Raw genomic sequence first — 18134 nt, 5'->3', positions numbered from 1 at the left:
TTGGGGGGTTTTTTTGGGGGGTGGATACTGCTTTTCGCAGAGTCGCTGCAGCTGACAGTCATGTAATGACATGAGGTGTAATCACAGGGTTTTCTGAAGTGACATTTTACAACTGTGTCTTTTTTTTTCTTATTTTTTTCCTTCCTGCAGTCTTTGCATGTGCAAGTAAGGCTTTGGGGGAACCCCCCTCTGGGACTGTGACAATCTCTACAGTTAGCAGGAACTTTAATTAATTTGTGAATTAGGGTTTATTAATTGACTTGACTTTACTCTGTCTGAACAGCTCTTTATAACCCAAAGCTGAGTTGTCAAAGGGAAGCATCAAGAGTTTCCATGAAATTACACGCAGAGACTTAATGTTAAACATGTTGCCTATATTGTGTTATCTAGTGTGTAGAGAATTTCTATCAAAGCATACGCCACGCCGTAATACTCCCGGTAATCATTTGCTACCAAGTTAGCTCACACATCCTCTCAGCACCTCTCTGCCTGCGCACGAATGAAAACAACACGTTCTCTCTTAACACACATGCTGAAAGCTGCATCCTGTCCAGTCTGGCAAAGGTGGTTTGAATGACGTTTTCTAAAGTGTTAAGTTTTGCGGTAAAATGTCTAATATTGGCTTGTAAGATTGACCTTTCCTCAAAATGGCTATAAAACTCTTGTTTTCTCTTGCCTTTTTAAGGACTTGAGGGTATCTCAATGTGTTTTCTTCCTTAGGGTACAGTAACTGTACTGTCTCCCCCTATTTTTATACACTGGAATTAAAAACAGGCTGAAAACTAGATTACAATAAGTTTTTTGTTGTTTTTTTTTTTCTCAGACTAAGTAGTACACAACTCTAGAAATAGTTGTGTTGATTTTTGTGGGAGTCCTTGTGATGCTCGACAGCATGCACTGTGAGAAAACGTGTCAGAATCTCATCCCAAAAAACTCAGGAAAAAAAAAAAATCCCTCATGCCTTCCCATCTGTGCGAATAAGAGCTGGGATTTTTTCCCTTCCAGCCTAGAAACAGATTGTGTAGGCCTACTTGCAGCTAAACATTACCATTTATAGTGAGTATGGTGAGCTGCTCTGGTGTATTTTCTGATGCTGGGTTACAGAAATATCAAGAGTTAAAATATTTCCCGCTATTTTCTTTTTTCCTAGACGAAACATCAGCGTGCTGAGCTCAGTTATCTAGTTGACAGACCCCGACGAGTAAACAGGTATGAGCTCCCCAGCCTTGTTTCCCTAACGCATGCTTTAGTGAGTCTGAATGGGGTGCAGAAATGGGTTAGCTGCAGATGTGAAATAGTAGCAAAGCAATGGGAAATGGAACGTATGTAGACGTATTAAATAAAACGCTGTGGACTAAATGAGTTTGCATTACGGCTTTTCTGAACCGGTTTCAAAACCGACTGAAAAGAGAACAAAATCTCATTTTGTATTAGACCAAAACGTGCTCTAAATACTTATGAATGCTGCTGTAGGGTCTTCCAGAAAACATTGGTCTCTCTGAGTTAAAAATCTATCCAGCTTAAGTAAATGCCACCGAATTATTTAGACCAACGACATGAAAACCAGGTGGAGTAATAATGCGTACTGTCCGTTTCGGCTAGAGTACCAAGGTCTGACCATGCCAGTTTGGTGGCCAGAACCCCTCTGCAGAAGCAGTGCAGCAGGCAGGAGGGGGTGAATGCAGCACCGTGTTTGGCCATGTGATGGCAGAAGAATGTTTTATGAGTTCCTCTTTCATGTTTATTCTAATGTAAAGATGTTTCTGTGTCTAGCTCTGCATTCCAGGAAGCAGACATAGTAAGCTCTAAGGACAGTGGTCATGGAGACAGTGAGCAAGGAGACAGTGATCATGATGCCACTAATCGAGGTCAATCCTCTGGTAAGTCTGATAAGAGAATGGAAATAGTAGATCTTTAAGTAGGGAGACGAGGAAGAACAGTTACTCATAGGAATATAATGCAAGAGTGGCATAAATAATGTGAGCATATTGTATGGGAGGCTGGGTTTCAATCAGCTTGATACCACGGTTACCTGGGCAAGGAGACAATTGGGAAGCCCTTTCATCCACAGGGCAGAGTTCATTTTATTCCTTTGGTTGGGGGAGGGCTGGTATGTTGCTCTGCACCATTTGCTGTAGCAAAACTTACCGCACATTAAAACAAAGTTTTTGGTACGTTTTACAGTGTACATTTTTTTTAATTTTATTTCTATTTTTTTTCTCCAACGGCAAATTTGCAGGATTTCAAAGCGTTAGGCAATTTTGCTTAGTAGGCACTTCAGCTGGCATGGCAGTGTGAAGTGCAGGGGGAGTTCCCAAGGGAAAGAATGAGCCCAGTAATTGAATGACGGCCAGACTGCGAGGATTTCTGCTGGGGATCAGTGGAGACACATCGGGTGCTCTGAATGTGTAATACCTTAGCATGTTTTGAGGACTGTTTTTTTTAATTCAAATTGAGGCAGCATGTAGTATAAGTGATCTCCATGTTAATAAGGCTAAGTTATTCTTAAGTACGTTTCTTTCAGTCCCGACAAAAGAAAGAAATGCTTTAAAAGGCTATGATCTGAATCACCTAGAAAATATATACATGGCAGTGTTATTCCCATGTGTATGGCTTGCTGTCTTTGCTCTCATACTGCCAGTTTTCTTCTGAAAGGGACGTTTGTTTAGAGCCTATGCATTAGAATTCATTCTCACCCTCGCACCGCATTTTAGCCAGAAATGCTCGTGCTTCCTCCCCTACCACAGCCTCCACAGGTCTGGTACGCCTTGATTCAACACAGAGATTTCTTTCCTCTTGTTTCCTCTGCACTCCATCATGTATAACGATTTGCTACAAGTGTGTCATACAAAATACTGCCAGAATCTCTCCAGTTGTCCATTTTTCGCCCCCTGACCCCCGTCTTACAAGATATGAGGGCAAGGGCCTTGGTACTGCCATAGTAGTGCTGCCTCGCCCGCGTGCTCTGTTAACGTCCTCTATTTTCTTGCTGCTATAGTCACTGTGCCCTTAACGATGGGAAACCCAGGCACCAGGGGAAGAGGAGGCTGCTACAGGGCCCCTTTATATTGCTGCAAGTCATTAATATGCAGACCTAATGAGACTCGAGAAGAGCCAAGAGTCTCCGGAGCTCCCTGCTTCTTGCAGGGCTTCATGCTAAGTGAACAGAGTGTCTATTTTGTGTCTGGGAACCTGACAACAAACCAGGTCTTGCCAGAAGTTTACATCGGAACACAGAGCCTCTTTCATTTTTGGCCTATATATGGCGTATGATTTATTGTTGTTTTAAAAAGCCATGTATTTAGCCTCCCCCCCGCCCTTTCTTTCGCACTGTTTCTGATGCAGCAATCAGTGCTACTGAGTTATAAAAAGCTCCCTCTCCTCCTGCCCTCCCTGCATTCCTTTTTTTTTTTTTCTTTTACGCATTTTACTGCAGCAGTCATCTCAATGAACATTTCAATCAGCTTAGTCCCTCAACATAATGAACCATAATAACCAAACAGGAGAGAAAAGAATAAACATCTGCAGAAGGGGCTGGATTTGACTGATGGTGGGAATATAATCATATAGTTGCACATCAACTGAAAGCTATTTTCTTTTAGATGCGTTCAGGGCTGTTATTGTTGTGCCTCTCCTTTTTATTCTTTCTCTCCATTTTAAAAGTAGTCCATCTCAGATACGAACACCAGAACTGCTGTCAAACTTGGCTTTAGTCCTTAGCTGGGCAAATTCTTCATTTTCACCATTCCTATTTTATCAAACTAGGGGGAAAAAAATCTATGCTTTCAAAACAATTTCAAATCGTTTAAGAATCTGATGTGATTTATGAACTTCTGTGTCTTCAATGGTGATTACACATGAAGTAATGAAAGCTGACAACTAGGTTTGCTCTCCTCACGATTAACAGTTTGAACTGAAACCTCAAACACACAGAACTTCCAACTTAATGTATTGGTGCTGCGGTTTGAGAATAATTTGTGTGCACAATTTTTAAAATGCTACTTCCGAATGGATATTTAAGTACAAATCTCTGTAGAAACTGCTTGAATCTTCTACATACGTATAATATAGTTTTCCTGTAAGTTTTGAGCTGAATCCTGCTGTTGTGATGCAAAGAACATGCCCCTTGACCTCAGTGATGACAAGATATTTTGATATAAAAACTTCACTCTTGCTATTAGCATTTAGTGATGAATTTTGTGGGGGAAAAAAAAAGGAGCATAAATCTTGTTTGATCTTGAATGGCTAGAGGAAATATCTGAGGGAATGCCTTCTCAGTTTTTCAGTCGTTCTGGTGCTCTATAATCAATGCTTTCTAAATTATTGAAGGGAAAGACACTGGTTGATAAGACGGCAGAAGTTTGGGCTGTTTTTTTCAAGATGTTACCTGATAGCTTGCAGCGTCATATTTGCTTTCCAAAAGCATCGTCCAAAAATACTGAGTAGATAATTCAGATTGACAAATAAAACACACTCTCTACCAGTTCTAGTCAGCAGCATGTTCTGCTCGCAAAACCTCTTTTTACTGCTCTGTACATTCTGTTGCTGTCACCAGTGAACAGTCCTGTGGCACACAAGGAGCTCTTCCACACTAGTCCATCGCTAGCCAAGCTGACTGTCAGAAGTCATGGTCAAGTAGTAATTGGGAAGGAAAACATGCAGGGTGAAAATCTATCACTGTGTCATAGATTTATCCTGCACAATCATTTGGTGCAAATTCTGAACTAAACTCTTCTATGTATCATAAAATGTTTTATTGCGTTTTGAAATAAGATTCTAGTTCACCTTTTGGCAAAATATATTTTCTTGATAGGGATTTAATCATGGTTTCAAATGTGCTGGAATGTATGTAAGGGATTCACATTGTTCCCATTAAAGTACCACCTGAACGCCTCGTAATTACCCACATTCTCATCTCCCTTAACATCCATGAAGTACAAAAGTACTGTCGTCTGCATTTAGTGGGCAATGGCAGGTAGTGGGATACTCAAGAGCCTGATTTTGATGGATTGAGTAGTCATTTCATTGGCTGGGATAGGAATCTGAGCTTCTTGGAAAACGACTTTACAAAGGTGAAGAAGCTCGAGAAGTTTTTGGCAAGCAGAGGAGGGGTTTCTCCAACCCCAAGTGCGTGTTCTAATTACTTGTGCTCCTCTTTGTCTGCAAATTGTTGAGACAAAAGCTGCTATTTGTTGTAGAACAAACACGACTCGCACGACACTACTACTTATCATTAGCACACTGTATTTCAATCATGTTCAGTAGGAGCAATTTCTAAGCACGAGGTTAGTTTATTTCCCATGGTTGATTAAATTCTTGGCCTCCCTTGTGAAATTGCCGACTTGGGTGCCAATTAATACTCTGCATGTGCGTATGTTTAAATTGTATGATTAGACACCTGTCCTGTAAGATTTGGACTCATGCCATCAGCTTATTTCCTGTGGTTGCTCACTAGCTACTCAGCTTTCTCAAGCCGAACGTGCAGAGTTCTTCATAATATTACTTTGTTTCCCCTTTTTGCGCTGAATTGGCACGGTCTCTCGGATGCACTTCAGGAGGGAATATCCAAGATGTGAAGCTAAGTAAATACCGTCACGTATATACTGTAAAAATGCATCAGCCTTTTTTGATAATCTCCTCCGTGCAGTACTGGACGGTATGCATTGGTGACCGGCTGAGATCTAAAATTAGGCTTCCACTAGTGGACTTCATGACGGGAATTGATAAGGGTCTAATACAAAGGCACAGGGTGAAACGTTGCCTCACACCTTTCCAGTGCAGATTAGGTAAAAACCCCCGAGAGGGTTAGTATGCATTACTGCAGAAGGGCTATGATATTTCAGTGTTCATAAGGAGAAGAATTTGAGAAGCCAGAATGAGAATTTTAGTGATAAAGGGACAGAGAAAACCAGTACTCCTTCTGAGCCTACACAGAGTGACAGCTAAATCCTGTTTTGAAGATCGCTTGGGCTAAGAGTCTATCTCGGATAAAGTGAGAGTGAACATGAAAATGGCTTAGTAAAGTGCTTTGACTCAAGCTGAGGGCGGTTTCTTTTCCTTTTTTTTCCTCTTCTTTCCTTGGGCTGCATGCTTAACAATGTTCACATCTCAATGGTCCAGATAGGGCTTTGAAGTTGAGATTTGGAAGAGGCAAACATTGAAGATGTTTGAGACTTTATTCATGTTCTCATGCAGATGAAGTCAGCTTTATCCAAGGCAGCACACCAATTACTTGGCAAGAAAGAATGATAACAACTGTTTCATGAAGTTCAGTAGATAAAGTCTTCTACAAAGGAGGTTAACGTCATTATCCTTATTTACCGACACAAACCATGAATCACAGGGAAACGAGGAACTTGCTCAAGGGTAATCTAACCAAATGGACAGTAGTTCTGGTAACGGAGCTCTGAAAAGGAGGCCTGGTTCCCTACATCACCCCTGTCTCACATCTATCTAGCTTTTTTTTAGGAAAAGCTCCCACAGAAGAAATGGAAAATGCTATTTAATTCCAAGAGAAAGCCAAAATTATGAAAAAATGACACATGCTGGGGAAAAAAAAACCCCAGTCCTCTCAATAACAACACTACAAAAATATTTTGTCAACATTTAATTGGTATTTTTGCTTTTTTATTACATCATTTACTTAGTAATACATATGAACTTGTTCACTCATTGCTCTAAAGGCTCGGTGTATGGCTCTCCTCCCTTAATTAAATTAAGAAAGAATGCATTATTTAAAAATGGTTTTAGGCCTAATTTTTGCTTTGATCTAAACTGTCTTTCAAACCAATTAGCATTCATGCGCATCGAAATTTTGACTTTTCTCCTTTTGAAATATGAAAAGGCAGCAAATTGGGAATATGCTCCAGAAATGCAGTGCTACCAAGTATCTGATTCAAAGCACCTGAGTTCAGGAAATTTGGACGCGGATATCAAACTTAATATTGAACTCCTCTCCTAGTTTTCGGTTTCCTTTGCTGGGGGGTGGGGGGGAGGGGCTTGTTTTCCTTCAAAATCTGCGAAGATAAGGTTGTGCGAGAGCTCGTGTTGCCCACTGGCCTATCTAGTAATAAGGCTTGAACAAATAAGAGTGAACCAGTGGCCTTTGCCATGGGCTTTTCTATGTCAGCTGTTTTTGGACTAGTGCAATGCTTATTCAGAATTCAGAGTCACCTTTAAAATCTCGGTTTATCGGCATGCAAGGTCTAATATCATAACTAAATTAAAAATATAACGCTTTTTTCTTTAATGTGGATTTGTAATCATGATGGATAGTTTAGTTCTGAAGGATCATATATATCTATATATATATATAGCCAGATTTACGAGGGAGATGAGATGGAAGTGTTATACTGCTGAACATTTCTTTTTTGTTATAAATCAAGAACACGATTCTTGGTGTATGAAGGAGTTCTGTGCTGAATGTCTTACTTCGTTTACACTCATATATCCTTCCTTCTTGGAAAATAGCAAATAGCTTTTACCCCCTCTGGTTTTAATGTTTTTCAATGAGAAACGGAGAATTCTATACCATGACCATAGGAAAAAGGTGGAGGAAGAATAGCCAGCACTCGTATCATAGGCAGTGTAAATATACACAGGTGCCCAGGGATTTCAAAATCAGACAGATAATTTGAATTTCTTTTCTGTCAAAATATTAAGCCCAAGGGCTTGGTTCTGCACCCATGAAACTCTTAGGGAACGTTGTGACTGATTCAAGTAGGAACAACACCCAACCCAGGCCCCTCTGAACATTGTGTTCCCATCCTAAACAAGCATTTACATTCTAGCTGTGTGTTGCAGGAGTGTATATTAAAATTCAGATGTATATGTATATACAATTTTTTTTTCTTTTACAAATTGTCATCTTCAAGGGGGGAAAAGTTTGTCATACAAGCTTACATTTTTATATCCCCTACATTCATTACTTTGTTTATTCAAAATCCTGATTTATAGTGGCTATAACATCTCTTTTGTAATAAGCTGTTATATAATACTATTCAGTGCACTGCAGTAGACAAGCAGTATTCAAAAGGGAACTAAAAAAAATAATATTTGGATAGAGACATTTTGCAGTTTAGCAGCTGATGTGAAAACAAAATAGTAAAATGGAGGGTAATTTTCCAGGGGAAATAAAAATACATGGAGGGGAAAAAAAAGGGCGTATCTTTGAGTATATATCTTAAAAGCAGTATTGTTATAATATCTCCCTATCTCCCTCCCCACTGACTAAAGAATATAATTTAATATTTATCCGTAAGTTTTTCTTTCTCCTGCTGTCTTTCAGGAAACGTTGAATGAATATGGTTGCTGACACAGTGTTAGCAAAATGTATCTGTAATCATTTTCCTATTAAAAGTAGGGTTATTTGTTGTTTACGTGTGACTTTGCTAGGAAGCCTGAAAAATGAAATAACCGTTTTGTGTTAATCGTCACTTAAATCTTCTGAATGGCAAAAAGTTAGATTCGTAAAATATGTCTTTTCTTGCCTAGGAGATGTTTTTGTGTAGACCTTTCAGTACGTAAGATACACACACACAGGGTTTTATAGACATTGTTATGTGTTAATTTCTTTCTGGGGAGCCTGCATCTAAATCTCTCTTTTCAGTCTTGGATAGCTGCTACCACTACGGAGTTTAGAACTATACAATTTGTATGCCTTGCCTCATGATCTTCATCTGATTTCTTAATCATATCTGCAGCTCACGTTTGCATTCCTCAACAGTTCACTGCTCAGTAATTTATTTTCAGACTTCTGTATGCCAATTATCAATGCGAGCTTCTAATCGAAACTGGACCTAGCATTGTATATTTAATTTAAAATTAAAAAGTCATTCTAAAGCGAGATTAATCGGAGATAAAACGCTTTTTTTCTTTCTTCATATTTTTTCTAAGTGACTGCCTTTAGTCCTCAAGCACTTGTTGATAGCTCAGAAAGATTCTTGCCTGCTGAAGAGATTGTTTTTTCTAGTGTGAGATATCGCATAAATATTACTAATGTAAGTCAAATTATGGTTCAAAACAGTGGTAGAATTCTTAATACTAATCCTTGCATTGGAGATCAAGCTAATCCAGTTCTTTACAATGTTGGCTGGTGAATGAGCTACGTTACATGAATCTTATTACAGCTGTTCAAAATTTTTTCATATTTCTCTTGCCAGCGGTGTCATTTTTTGTAATTCTAATGCAATGCTTGTAAATGCAATGTTTATAACAGATTTGGTTCAGTTTTGACATACACCTATTCTAAGACACTCGGTTCTCTTTATAAATACAAGAAAAAGATACTTCTCTACTGTTCTGCTTTTCTGTACAATGTTGAACATCAACTTGGAGACGCTGGTATTTATTTTCCTCCGCGCCTATGATTTCATACACCACTCCTCTCAAAACAAGTATAATCCAACAACTTAGTGACTCATAGTCAGGAAATATTCTTTTGGAAGGTGGATGTAGAAGGGAGTCAATAGAAGCATAGCTTGTCATTTGAAATCTTAATAGCATTAAAGGATTTGTAAGCAAACAGTTCCGTGTTGGCAGGGACAAGTGTTTGCTCAAATAGGGGAAGCATTAACAATTTTGTCAATAGTATCCACAGCCATGTCACATCGGACTACGACTACCTTTGTACCGCTAATTACGGTAATTTATTATAGGATTCTGCCCCGTTACTTGGATGACTTGATGATAGTAAGGACTGCTGCGGTAGCAATGAAAACTACCTCTGAAAGAATGATGTAACAATTGATTAAATAAGCCATCCCGATCACTTGGAAGCTGGATTTCTACTTTGTAAGATCTGCTTTTAGTATCAATAGGCTCTATCTGTATACTAACGTATGCACAGACAGTTCCTTTATAGGACTCGTTAATCATTTTCATAAATGACATCTGTGATTCCTCAATCAGGATATTTCATGTCTTTGCCCAGAGATACATTTATGTAGGAACAGTTCCTTCACGTTCTCAAATGAGTATTTTCAAGTGGTGAACCACAGACATCAACCTACACGTGGAATTGAACTTTAATTGAACGGGTTCTAAACAGTGAGATCTGCAAGTGATTTTGTGAGATAGGACCACCAATACCCTTCTTCTTGTGATATTTTTGTGTATGTGTGACATTCTGGCATTTAGTTACGCTTATGAAATGGTGTCTTTGACTTCTGAAGACTGCACAATCAGCTTTTTTCTTTTGGATGAGGAGATGAAGGTAGTGGAAGAAGTTCTTACAACATTTCTCTTTCCACTTCTCTCTTTTCTCGGCATAATCTTTCTTATCTGTCATCAGCTGTTCGTGATGCTGAAGCTTATATCTGTAGTTTCTTTTTCTCTCATGCTTGCAGGCATGGATCTCTTCTCCAATTGCACGGAGGAATGTAAAGCACTGGGCCACTCAGATCGGTGCTGGATGCCTTCCTTTGTTCCATCTGATGGACGCCAAGCTGCAGATTACCGCAGCAATCTGCACGTACCTGGCATGGACTCCGTTCCAGACACTGAAGTGTTTGAAACACCAGAAGCCCAGCCGGGGGCAGAAAGGTCCTTCTCCACCTTCGGCAAAGAGAAGGCCCTTCACAACACTCTGGAGAGGAAGGAGTTGGATGGACTGCTGTCTAATACACGAGCGCCTTACAAACCACCATATTTGAGTAAGTACTATTCGAAAAGCTGTATGAAAGCCTTCCCTTTGCGGGAATAAAAATTAGCTCGCTCTGCTACTCATGGTAGGAATAACGCAGGCACAATTTTAAGAGCAGTGGGGAAAAATGGCTTCTCTTGGATTCAGGCACCACTGAAGGCGACATTGTTCAATGCTTTTAAAAAAAGACAAAACCTTGATTGTTTTTAGTATGACATGACTGTCAACAACAAAAGTATCAGCTGATATTAGTGAGGGAGTTGCTCGATTTTTTTTTTCTGATGCTGGATTAGTTTCAAAGTTTTCTTGGATAGTTGGTTTAAACGTTGACATTGCCAGGCTAACATTTCTTCAGACTAAAATTAAGTCGAGAGAACTGTCCTAGGAGCTTCTTTTTATGATTGAGCAGTATCTCGTGAATAAACTATATGTCTATTATTTTGAAGTAACTATTTACATAGTTAACATTAAGGGTTTGGAAGGAAGAAGGCAAAATTTTTGCCTTTGGTCTGATCATCTTTCAGCCTACCTAGTATTGACTTTCGTCAGTGCTCCTCCGTGCCTTCTGCCTTCTTCCAAAATCTTGCCTCTTTAGTCACCTTTTGACTATGGTTGGGTGGCATGAAAGACTGTGATAGATCTCAAAAAGACCTTCGTAATTCCTTTTGGAGTCTGAGCCAGTTGTAGAACCTTTGAGTAATACTTTGATCTAATATGTCTTTTCATTCTGTCTAGCAGCCTTCTGTATTTTATTAGAGACCGTAATCTCCTTGACTTCAAGAGTTTATCATGTTTATCTCATCCAAATAAGCCGAAGACATTAACATTGCAATACCGATCCCTTTTAAAGCAACAAAAGTCTTTTAGGACAGCAGATCAGGGGGAAAAAAAAAAAGAATCTCATGAATGGTATTAATTTATTTATTTTTGTAAAGCATTTAGTTGTTCTGAAAGGTGCTGCACTGGCAGTCCTGGCGTGTGAAGATCTTTGCTACAGATCGTTCTCTGCACAGCCAGCTCAGCTCTGCCTTCTCAGTGAGCTGCCCAGGTATTTCTGTCCTTCAGAGAGGTCTTTTTACCACTTCACTCTTTAGATTTGCTTTACTGAAAGCTTCTAAATTTGAAAACTAATTCTGATAGGCGAAAGCCATTCCTAAAAAGCCTGTCCTGAGACAATCGGCTTATTTTGAGTAGACTAAACTGTCAGGTGTCAATCATCTGGTCATACTCTAAAGACCAACGTGAAATTTCACTTAGCTATGACCTAAGGACTCACAACTCTGCCCTTCCCTGCCTGGTCTTCCGTCATTTACCTCTAAGCAACACTTTTTTAGTACTAAACTGTAATCTAGCAGTACTAATTTCATCTCTATCATTTCAGTTAACAATTTGAGTTTTGTAGCACTGACGATCAAATCACAACGGAGTTCCGATGCAGTGTGGGCATTACACTGACCATTGTATCCGGTGACACCACAATGGTGATTCTGTTCCGGTTTGTTCTATGCCTGGGAGTTTTATTTCAAATAACAACGAAATATTTATTTTATTGATAGCTCAGGGATTTTACATTTTGTTCAGCTAACATAAGTAATATTGTTGAACAATGTGTTTACATATAGACATTGGTCGGCATCTTGCACTTTTCTGGTATAAGGGCATAAAAAAATTGGAGGTAAAAGTGTCGGAAGTAAACAATATAAACAACTGGTATTACATAATTCACACTTGAGAATCCAGACTTAGTTTTGCTTTTTTTTCTTTGAACTGCAAAGCTAAAACTGCTACAAAACAAGAGCAATATTTCTCTGCTTTATTTTCCCTTATTTAATGTTTTCTTTAGTAAAATTGTAGATTATAATTGTATAGCAGAGAAAAGAAAGTGAGCACAATAGTTGTAGCGATGAGTAAATAATTCATTCTCAACGAAGTATTCAATGAATAAGGCAAGAGGAATGCATAAGAGGAATGATTCAGGAAGGAATTTTAGTTGAGCCACTCGGTAATTGCAATTGTAATAAAATCAAATTCAACTTCTTAACAAAGAAGATCGGATCAAAATCAGTTTGTCAGTAGAATGATATTTTTAAAAGAAGTGATTAAAATGTATGAATCGGAACCCTCATATTCAGCAAAAATGCTGTATAAAAAGCTGCAGAATGTATGAAAACGGCCATATGAAAAATAAGTAGCAGAGAAGGCAAAGTGTATTGCAGAATATGAAAACTATTTGAACTAAAAAGTTCTCTTTAAAAAAAAAAAAAAGAGAGATTCTTAAGCAAAATTATCAGAAAAGAGCATAAGTTCCAGCAGATAAACTTTAGGACAGTAATAAGTGGAGATAAGAGGGACATCTTAGAGCAAATAGCCAAAGGCATGCAAATAAATATAGACAATTTTTAAGATGTCAAGCGTTGTAAGCTGGGAGAGAATTGGTGGTCTCTTGAGCTGCAGTTAGTGAGGACAAGGACGTTGCAGAGATTCTAAACTGTTTCTTTGCATTTGCATTTACCAGAGGAAGGACAGAGAAAGACAGACAGTGTGTTTAGGAAGCCACCCGTCCCAGGTAACCGTTTCAAATAAATGTGCAAGACTGAGTCATGGAAGAGGATGTCATTGAAATATTTACTAAAACAAATAGGAAGAAGCCAGTGGGTTATGTGTTTCTTAAATTCTCAGTTTCTAACAATAGCTAGTAACCAAAGAATGTCAGAAGCTGTGTTTATCATTAAAAAAGGTACTAGAAAATCTTGTATGTTAGAGTCCAGTGAGAAATCTTAGCATAGGACATAAAATTGTAACTCGGGGCTTTCAGGAACAAGGTAGCTGGCATCGGCCCAGAAAAATTGTCCATCTATTAGAATTTTGATAGAGTGGGTGAGAATTAATCAATATAGTGTATTTGAACTGTCAAAAAACCCCTTTAGCATAGCTTCTGTGTAGTAGAAGCAGCCACTAAAGTAAGCAAGTGTTGTCACAGGGCAAAGCATTACCAGACTCTCTGTGCCTAAGAGAAAAAAAATCATAAAGATAAATGGAACATTTTAGCAGAAGCAGAGTTCCTCAAGTGTCTATGAGGAGATCCACGGAATTAAAAAAAATGAATTATCCAGAAACGGAAATGAGAAAAAGGGGGCGGTGTTTGCAGATGGCATAAAACGGTGTAGGTCAATCAAGTCTCTAATAGGCTGCGTATGCCCACATTGTGCAGTGGAGCACGGTCCAGAGAAGCCACTCTGCTTCCGACCCAGCTCGCTCTGGAATTGGGAGCTGCAGAGCAGCGTCAGCACGGTGGAACAGCTGAGCAAATTCACTCGCGTAAGCTGTGCCGTCAGCCCAGTAGCTACGGCTGCAAACTGGTGGCTCTACGTGGAGCTTCCACAGTGCCACGTGAGTGTATCTGCTCAAGTTTGTGTCTGCTCGGTGATTCCTGCACTGTGTTCCAACGGGTACGTTCAGTGCAGAACCTTAGGAAAGACAAATGAGGAAGGTGATGTATATTATCATGAGAAATATGAACTCTTCTTGAGAAAAAAAGAAAAAAAGAAATAATTCCCTGAAAAGTGTCCCTCAATGAACAAAGACAGCAAGAAGGAAATAAAATGCCAGGTTGCAAAAAGGAACTGAACTGAAAATACACTAAAAAAGTATTACAAAACCCTTGCACAAAACATACCACTACGTTGCTCTAGCCAGTCTGTTCATTCCATGGAAATACATAGCACAACGGCAAACATACTGAAAATATTTCTATGCAAAGTCATATCAAAAGCTTAGTACTAATTAATTTAGACAAGCTGTGATAGGGACATGAAGTAAACAGGAGCCTGCATGGAAACAGAGAGGGTAAGCTGCGCCCTTTCGATTGCCGTCCCCAATAACACCAGAGCAGCAAGGCAGCAAAACAATCGAAGGACAAGCAGGTCATGAACTGATAAGATCATACACATTTGATAAAATGATACACATTTGACACAAATAATACAGTAATCTGTCAAACTTATGATTATGGGCTGTGACTGAAACCAAAAGCTTAACAGTGGGGATTTGGGTGTTTGCTTTTTTGTTGTTTGAGGTTGAGGTCATTGCATGGATAAATGAAAGCAGCAGCGGCTATATTCCAAATTATTACGGAGAAAAAGATATAAATCCTCATACTTGAAAGAGTTTATGTCCCATTGTCAAATTTTCATCTTATTGGTCTAAGCCATTGGACTTCTTCATACACCAATTTCCACATAAATATACATATTCTGTATATTATTCTGAGCAGAATATACCAAAAGTATATTTTTGTACTTCACCTTTGTACTCAAATAATATATTTTGAAGACTATATATATTTACATATGTTTTAAGTATTTATTATGACTACAAGTTATAAAATTGTGATGGGATTAATAAATTGTAGGAGTTTTGAAAACAGTTTTCTCATAGAGTAACTCCAGGATTCTTCTAACTTGCATGTTCTTCTTCCTGTGTAATTTACACTTATTTCTTCTCGTTCATCCAGCTGATTTGAACACTGCCTTGCTGCAAACAGTTAAGAAACTTTCACAGTGACTTGAAAGTTTATAAAACATGAAAGACATTCTGAACTTGACTGGAGAAAATAAAATAAGTGAAATAACACTGGTGAGGGAAATAAAATGTAGCTTTTGAACAATTCCTATATTTTAAAAATAGATTCTAACCATTTCTATCCATTTTTTCATTCAGTGGTACTTACACGAGCCATTATTTTAATGAGTGTTTTTACCGTAGTGACCAAAAACCCCAATCCAAGTTTCAAACTGTGTTGTACCGGATTGTGTAGGATGTCTAACAGAGACCATCTTCACAATGAACGCCTGATCACTCTGATTCTGGTCTATTTCTAATACTTTGGACCAGGTCCTGCGATGGTAACAGTGGGAATAGCACCATTACATACCTCTCAGTAGTATTTTGGTCTATAGATGATAAGAAGTAGCTTTAAGTTATTTTAATTTTTCTTCTGTAGTTGTGGATCATTCTAGATGTGCCTTTCTTTTATAATACTTTAGAGCTTTCCTGAAGTTATGTACTGACATTAATGATAGAATCTTTTTTTTCTTCCTAGTAAGAGGTTAGAATTTTTTTACATATGAAAACAGTCAAATATTGCCATAATACCATAACTTTCTATGTATAAATGCTTTTTTTTTTTGCTCTCAAAAATTACTTTGGCATAGCTTAATCTATTTTGGAAGCGGGTTAAAATTAACTACATAAATGCGCAATTTACTCCACAGAATAACAGCGTTTATTCAAGGAGACATTCTGGAATAATAATTGTGTTCTAAAGTAGCCCCCTAATTAACTCTGCAATATTTTCTACATACACGCAAGCATCTTCATCTTCACCATGAAACTATATCATTATCGTGGTAATTATTGCCAACGCCATCAACATATTTTAAGTATAAATCAGGATTTTATCACGTTAGGCATGACATCTACGTAAGAGGGAGAATGAAAAAGGTGGTCTCTTTCCCAAGAAGTTTGGGCTTGGGTCTGAGCCCAAGTCCCTGTGTTCGTGTGAAAGTATGGACGTAGTCAGAGGTTCTCGGTCTGCAAAATATTTGGCACCTGCTCAACTTGACCTATCTGAGCCAAGTTGGTTTACAAATAAAATTAAAAAGCTTTCAAAAGTCTTTGCCCAGTTGAATGTTTAGGAATTGGACCATCAATTTATTCCAGATAATGTAGCACAGAGCCTAGCACGAAGAAGGGTTTAACTTACAATCGCTATCCATCTCCCTGAATTAGATTAGAACAAATGACCTAGAAGAGAAAAATGTTCATGTCTTTATACCAGGACAAGAAGCGCCTCGCAATCCTTTGATTATTTTTCAAAGGAATAAAAAAAGTGCATGTAAATATTTTTCTCAGTATTTTGATCTAGTTAGGATCATAAAGGCCTATTTCTGGATGGCAGGATATGTAACATAACATTTTCTGCTGATATTTAACATAAATATACGAAAAGATGTTTTAAGCAAGAAGTCTTTACTGTTTTGGAAAAGTTTCCCCCCAGAATGAAGGAAATTACAGTTTTGTACATTTAATATGATGGAAAAAGAAAAATTTTCTTTGTTTTTTTTGTTTAGTTACATCTCATTTCTGGAAATTATTTGCGTAGTTTTATCACAGCTGTGATAGACATTATAGCATTACATTTGCATAAACATAAATAACAGCTCTTTTGAATGGGACACTTGATTAATTTTTAAAAATGAGGCCTGTCTAGATTTTTACTTTTACAATTAGCCTGCTTGATTTCTAATACAGATCAGGGCAACTTGTGAGCTGTCTGGTTCCTTCATTAATCATTTTTAATTCAATTTGTGATTTTCACGCGTACTTGAAGTAAAAATGCACAGAAGTAAAAGCAAACACATTAGCACCATTAAGTTGCAGTTCTTGGGGTAAGAAGAAAGAAAATATTCTAAAGTTGGTTTGAAAACAAACAAAGAGAAGAAGCTGCATTGAAATGCAATTTTTATCGGTATGAGTAAACAAATGATATGTGCATAGCAAAAGAGTTGTTCCTTTGTGAATAGTACAGTTTTGTCCTCAAAAAGAATGCCAAAATTGTGTCTTTCAACTTTAAATCGGATCTGCATAGCTGAACATCCCACATATCCTGTCACAGGCAGTGGAACTCTTCACTTACATTCCGGAATTCATCTCTGTGACAGGGTCCAGCTCTCATTTCTGCACAAATGAGAATGACTTTGTACATGCAAAATGGCTCAGCAAAGCTGAAATTGAAAAGCCAACATCTAATAACGCGAAGAAACCTAGTTGAATACTTGTCCTTTTCTTAAAAAGTCTAATAGAGCACTCCCATTTTTGCAAACAACTGTATCTGAAATGATGAGGGATTTATTCACCTATACGTCAAGTTTCCCAGTTCGGATACTTCATCTCTATTAGGTAAATAAAGCTTACAAAAAACCCCAAAACCCAAACCCGAAATAAAACTTAAACAGCTAATACTAATTAAAATATAATAAGGCCACGATGTGTTTTTACTCATTATTGTAGGTACTCTGTGATCTTGACTAAACCACTTATGATGATTCACTGTTCGATGATTATTGCGTAACTTCTGAAAGGTATTTTTATCTCACATCCATGACTGGTTTGCATTCTTCAGCTGAATGTATTCCTCTTGCAGCTACCGCTCCAAGGGAAGAAGGCTTACCGAGTATTACTGCAATAATAGAAAGCGAAGGGATAATTCAGAAAGCCAAATTAGAAAGGAACATATCAATATGCAAAGATAACTTGGCTGTAGCCCAATAAAACCCATAAATTACATTATTTTTATCAAATTTTATGAAAAGAACGAATATAAGAAAAAGAAATAAGCATTTTTATTTTTTTTTAATTTTAAAGCACAGGTGTTAGCCATTATATTTAAGTACCGTTTGCTTGAATCTCTTTACGTAACTGTGATATTGGC

At 38.0% G+C, this 18134-nt stretch overlaps 1 protein-coding gene across 5 annotated transcripts in view; it reads left to right on the top strand.

Annotated features, from left to right (window-relative positions):
• The window catches only part of PCDH10 (protocadherin 10), a 37331-nt gene that overhangs the window by 4155 nt on the left and 15042 nt on the right, over positions 1–18134 (top strand). For 4 of the 5 annotated variants that reach the window (XM_063335803.1, XM_063335799.1, XM_063335800.1 and 1 more), the window contains exons 2-4: positions 1151–1209; positions 1774–1880; positions 10347–10652. In XM_063335803.1, coding sequence (XP_063191873.1) covers positions 1151–1209; positions 1774–1880; positions 10347–10652 — 472 coding nt within the window. The remainder of the gene's footprint in view (positions 1–1150; positions 1210–1773; positions 1881–10346; positions 10653–18134) is intronic. The other variant, XM_063335802.1, reaches the window with a different exon arrangement.

This window comes from Chroicocephalus ridibundus, chromosome 5, assembly GCF_963924245.1.
Source record: "Chroicocephalus ridibundus chromosome 5, bChrRid1.1, whole genome shotgun sequence".
Taxonomy (NCBI): domain Eukaryota; kingdom Metazoa; phylum Chordata; class Aves; order Charadriiformes; family Laridae; genus Chroicocephalus; species Chroicocephalus ridibundus.
This window is presented reverse-complemented; position numbering and strand designations above follow the sequence as displayed.